We start from the raw sequence: 5,672 nt of genomic DNA, 5'->3' as shown, positions 1-5,672 counted from the left end.
GAGTTCTATATCCTCGTCGACGAGTGTTCTACTAAAGATCGTTAATGAAGTTCAGTTCCTCATCAATGAGAAGATCCTGAATGAGCAAATTTCCAGTTTTATGACTCGTCGATGAATGAATCTCCTCATCGACAAAGTCTCTTCTGTGACTCATCGACAAATCTTGTCTACTAGTCGACAAGGCCACGTGGCAGCAGCGTGTATAAAAGGGGTAGGGAAACTTCTTGGAGAAGGAAATTCATTTTCCTTCGTTTGTTTCTCTCTCTATAAGTCTCTCTACCTTCTCTTTAGCTTTCTGCCCCAGATTCAGCCCGAATCGAAGATTGGAGACCGTTACAGAGTTCTAGGGAAGATTCTCTACACACCTAGCGGAGCAATTTTCTAAATTGGGCTTTTTGAGAAATGCTCCTAGGTTGAGGTAAGGGTTAAGATTCTCAATTTTGGGTTTTTAAAAGTTTATTTAAGGTTTATAAGTTAAGAAAATATAGAAATAGTAGTTTAATTGGAGTTTATTTAATTAAATTAGGGTTTTTGAATCAGGGTCCTAGTGAGTGTGATAGGCATCTTTTAGGGATTCCTGTTGGCATAGTTCAAGAAAGCAGGTAAAGGGGAGATATATATATATATATATATATATATATATATATATTAAACTAGATTTTTATGAATTAATTAGAATATCATATATGTTATGAATGTACATGTAAATGTTTTTGTATGGGTTAAAATGCCAACCGTTTAAAGTATGATTTCTGAGCCTAGGGTTGCTTTATTAGTTATGTATTTGTGAAAATTGACTCATGAAAATGAAGATTTTTTAGGATAATTACAAAAGAAATTAAAGGTATAATTTCAGTATAAGAATAATAAATGAGGGTTGGCTTATTTTACAAAACATGTTTGAAATATACTGCTAAATTGTGTGACATGAGTAAAATGGAAAATATGTGATGAATTATGATATGTACATTTATGAGATGTTGGGAATACTGAAATGTGATAAAAATATGTATTGCATGTGTATTGTTGGATATGACATGAGATCCACGTGATGTGGACTTTATACGAGATCCACGCAATATGGACTATTGCAAATGATGTATATGACATAAGACCCACATGATAAGGACTTTGCATGAGACCCACGTGATGTGGAATTTACATGAGACCCACGTGATGTGGACTTTACATAAGATCCACGAAATGTGGACTATTACATGAGATCCACGTAATGTTGACTATTACATGAGATCCACGTAGGTTGGACTATACATGAGATCCACGTAGGTTGGACTTTACATGAAATCCACGTAATGTGGACTTTATATGAGTTTTATGTAAATGTGAGATATGAAAATGTACTATGTAATATGAACTGTTGAGAACATGAAAAGATGTATATAGAGAGATTACAGATACTGAGTAAAGTAAGAATGAATTGTATATTGCAGTATCAGTATTCACACTATTATGATATATATATTTATATAGAAGGGGCAAACTCTTCATCTGGGGGCTTGCTGAGAAAGGCAAATGCCCTAGTAGGTATCAGATATACCTTTTGGCTGCATAACGTACTAGGGCAGAGGGAAACTACTTGTATGGGCAGGTAGATTTCCTTATTCTCTTGAGCCTTTACTGGTTAACCATAGTATGAACTATGTGAGTACAAGATTACTTCTTCACCTGAGAGCTTACTGAGTAAGGTGAGTGCCCCGGTATGCTTCAGTTTGCCTAAAGTATCAGAGCAGAGGGGTGCTACTTGTATGGGCGGGTAATCACCCCAATCCTTAGGAAATCTCGTTGGTAAAATACCTTACATGTGTTTGATTAGGCTCAGGAAAGGATTTTAGAAATTATGATTAAATGTAATTGATGATTTTTATATGTTATATACAAACCTAATGTTGACCACTCATTGTTTTTAATATATTGTTTCTTCCCTCACTGAGATGTGTCTCACCCGAATACAAATTTATCTTTTTTCAAGACCTCCACGAGATTGAGCTTAGAGAGCTCGAGGTTATTACAACATTTTTGGGTTATAGAAAAAGGAAAGGGTATAATCTTGATGATATTTCTAGGTTGTATAAATTTATATTTTATGTTTTATGTTTTATGTTTTAAGTCTTCTAAGAAATGGATGATTGTGAATACTAGAAGTTGTGGTTTATGTTTTTTGGAGTTATGTACATATGTGGATACAGGTGGACGTATGATTCTTGTTGGTATGTAGATAGATGTAGAAAACTTTGGTATTATACTGATTGAGGACTGTAGTTATGTTTTTTGCTGCGTAATTATAAATGGAATAACAGGTACAAGAAAATGAATAATGTGGCAGCCGGGTCCCACAAGGTGGGTTCGGGGAGCCATGAAGCACAGTTATTTAGATATAACACACTGGACCGAGTTTTCGGGTTCGGGGCATTACACATAAACTTCAGAAGAATGGTGATATACATGTTCAGTAGATTCGATCAAGTGATAATCTAGCAAATTTTTTTACCAAAGTTTTCCCTACTACAACATTCAAGAAATTGGTTCATTTCATTAGAATGAGACATCTTAAAGATCTTAGGAGAAGGAGTTAATACATGAGTTGCATCCAAGGGGGAGTGTTATGAAAAATATGAATAGTTGTCATCCCTTCATCTTCCACTCCTTCATCTTTCACCACCATGTATTGCCCTATAAAAGGGTCATCTCCCTCTCATTTTGTAATACATAGAAAAATACTTAAAGAAAGTAGACATATAGAAAGGATGAGAGAATATGAGAGCTAAAGAGAAGAGAGATATTTTGTATGAGACCGATTTCAAATCATCTTGTAATTTCTTTCAAGATAGTGAAGTCTTTGATTTCACCCTCCCGTGAAGTAGGCATAGTCAAACCACATAAATTTATGTCTCATCTCTATTTATTTTCTTGCATATTTTATAACAAAAAAATATTTATTTTAATAATAAATTGTTGTGAAATACATGTATATTTTTCACATTTTTAAATTAATTATTTTTAAAAGATAAAAGTGAGTTAAAGAAGATAATAAAACTAATAAAGATTTTTTTAAAATTTTTCATATTTTTAAATTTATTATTTTTAGGGTGTAGTGGTGAATTAAGAAATAATGAGAAGTGACGAATTTTAAAATAACAATTAATTTGTTAAATTATTTATATACCCATAACTTGTAAATAGTGTAACTATAAAATAATTAATTCGTGAATTAAAAGATATATTTGAAAGAAACGATTAAAGAGAAAAATAAACTAAAAAGTGCCTATAATTTTTAATTATAAGATAATTTATAAATCAAACATATTTTAAAAAGATGATTAAAAGTCGTGTACGCTCCGATAGTTGATATATTAGTCCGCAAGTTGCGATCAATTTCCCACACGGGCACGAAGGAAGTGATGGCCGATGGGCGGAGCAGCAAAGTATGTGTAATTGTAGAAGAAATATCATGCTCGTCGCCTCGCCATTCATAATATAAACAACAATGCCCGCTGTTCCGGGCCAATTAAATCTAAACCAACATGTCTTGAACGTGCTTAAGAATTGCAATCATCTTAACCAACTGAAGCAGCTTCAAGCTTTCCTCATAGCTCTCGGCCATGGTCAAACGCAGTTCTTCGCCTTCAAGCTCGTTCGCTTCTGCACTTTCGCACTGGCACACCTGGAGTACGCCCGTTCCATATTCGATCATCTCAACTCGCCCAATGTCTTCCTCTACACCGCCATGATCACAGCTTATGTTTCTCAGTCCAATAATAGGTCGGCATTCATCTTGTATCGCGACATGGTTCGTCAGGGACGCCCTCGACCCAACCATTTTATCTATCCATATGTCTTAAAATCGTGCCCTGAAATTTCACAAACTCGTGGCACCGAATCGGTGCATGCCCAGATTGTAAAATGGGGTTTCAGTCGATACCCAGTTGTTCAAACTGCTCTTGTCGATTCCTACTCGTGGTCTTGTTCTAATCTGGGGGCCGCGAGAGAGCTGTTTGATGACATGTCGGATAGAAATGTGGTGTCTTGGACTGCTATGATCTCTGGATACTGCCGACATGGGGAGATGGGAAATGCTATACTATTGTTTGAGAAAATGCCCGAGAGAGACACCCCATCTTGGAATGCTGTTATTGCGGGGTGCGCTCAAAATGGTTTGTTCTCCGATGCAATTTTGCTCTTCAAAAGGATGTCCATTCTCTCAGATGGGGGCCACCATCAAGGAAATAGACCAAATCAAGTTACAGTTGTGTGCGCGCTCTCAGCTTGTGGACATTGTGGCATGCTCCAGCTTGGTAAATGTATACATGGTTACATTTATAGAAATGCTCTCGGACATGATTCATTCATCTCTAATGCTCTTGTTGACATGTATGGGAAATGCGGAAGTTTGAAAGAAGCAAGAAGGGTTTTTGACAATACTACAAAGAGAAGCTTGACATCATGGAATTCAATGATCAATTGTCTTGCCCTCCATGGTCAAAGCCAAGGTGCAATTAAGGTGTTTGAAGAGATGTTGCGAAATGAAGATGATGTAAAACTAGATGGGGTTACCTTTGTGGGCTTGTTGAATGCTTGTACACATGGTGGGTTGGTTGAGAAGGGTCAGTTTTATTTTGACCTGATGACTCAGACTTATGAGATTCAGCCACAGATGGAGCACTATGGGTCTTTTATAGATCTTCTTGGTCGAGCAGGTCGGTTTGAAGAAGCCATGGAAATTGTAAATAGAATGGAGATTGAACCTGATGAAGTTATTTGGGGCTCATTGCTTAATGGGTGTAAGATTCATGGCCGTACAGATTTGGCAGAGTTTGTAGTCAAAAAATTGATTGAGATTGATCCAAATAATGGTGGTTATGGTATAATGTTGGCAAATATATATGGGGAGTTAGGAAAGTGGGATAAGGTCCGAGAGTTGAGGAAGCTTTTGAAGGAGCAGAATGCTCGTAAGACCCCTGGTTGTAGTTGGATTGAGGTTAATAATCAAGTTCATCAGTTCTATTCGGTAGATAACATGCATCCCAGAACAGAAGAAATATACAATATCTTGGAAGTATTGACTACTTTATATTAGGTTGGGGATGCTGGAGTTACCTCTTATGGTCATGAAAAAAAACTACCATTTGTAATATTAGCTAGAATATTTTTTCCATATCCACCAATTTTAATGGTGTGACTGAGAGTTGTGCCATATCTTGAGCTTAAGAGCCTGACATCTATTTGCTCTTAGTTGAATTGGACAACAACAATGAGTTTGATTTCTGGTTTGCCATGTGTACGAGAGGAGGGATGTTTTTGGAGCTATGTTGGCAAACTTGGGTAGTCTTTTTTCCCTCTAGGTTGTTCAAAAGAGATTCGTTCCCACCATTTCTGGTAAGAACTTCAATTTTCAATGCCTCTTGTTCCCAAATTTGGTGAACTCTTGTTATGATTCAATCTTTTAATTTTTCCTAGTAGTAAAAGAAAATGTATTGAAAAAGAAGGAGAGCAATTACAATGTAGGGGAGGGCAAGAAATCCTCAAAAGAGACATAAGAAAGGATAAGAAGAAAACTGAAAAAATGAACAAACCAATGCATCCTAGTATAGGGACCACTTTTTAATCCCTTGCCATCATAGTTCATAGAAACTGTAAATTTTTTAATTCTTGTT

At 36.1% G+C, this 5,672-nt stretch overlaps 1 protein-coding gene across 1 annotated transcript; it reads left to right on the top strand.

The window, feature by feature from the left end:
- Window positions 1-3,335: 3,335 nt before the first annotated feature.
- On the top strand, window positions 3,336-5,410 carry LOC131161902 (pentatricopeptide repeat-containing protein At1g33350). The gene has a single exon (XM_058117920.1). The coding sequence runs from the start codon at window positions 3,506-3,508 to the stop codon at window positions 5,093-5,095; it is 1,590 nt and encodes a 529-aa protein (XP_057973903.1). The 5' UTR covers window positions 3,336-3,505; the 3' UTR covers window positions 5,096-5,410.
- The last annotated feature ends 262 nt before the right edge of the window (window positions 5,411-5,672 follow it).

This window comes from Malania oleifera, chromosome 8, assembly GCF_029873635.1.
Source record: "Malania oleifera isolate guangnan ecotype guangnan chromosome 8, ASM2987363v1, whole genome shotgun sequence".
NCBI classification, from domain to species: Eukaryota; Viridiplantae; Streptophyta; class Magnoliopsida; order Santalales; family Ximeniaceae; genus Malania; species Malania oleifera.
The sequence above is the reverse complement of the archived record's forward strand: the minus strand, read 5'-3'. Positions and strand labels throughout refer to the sequence as shown.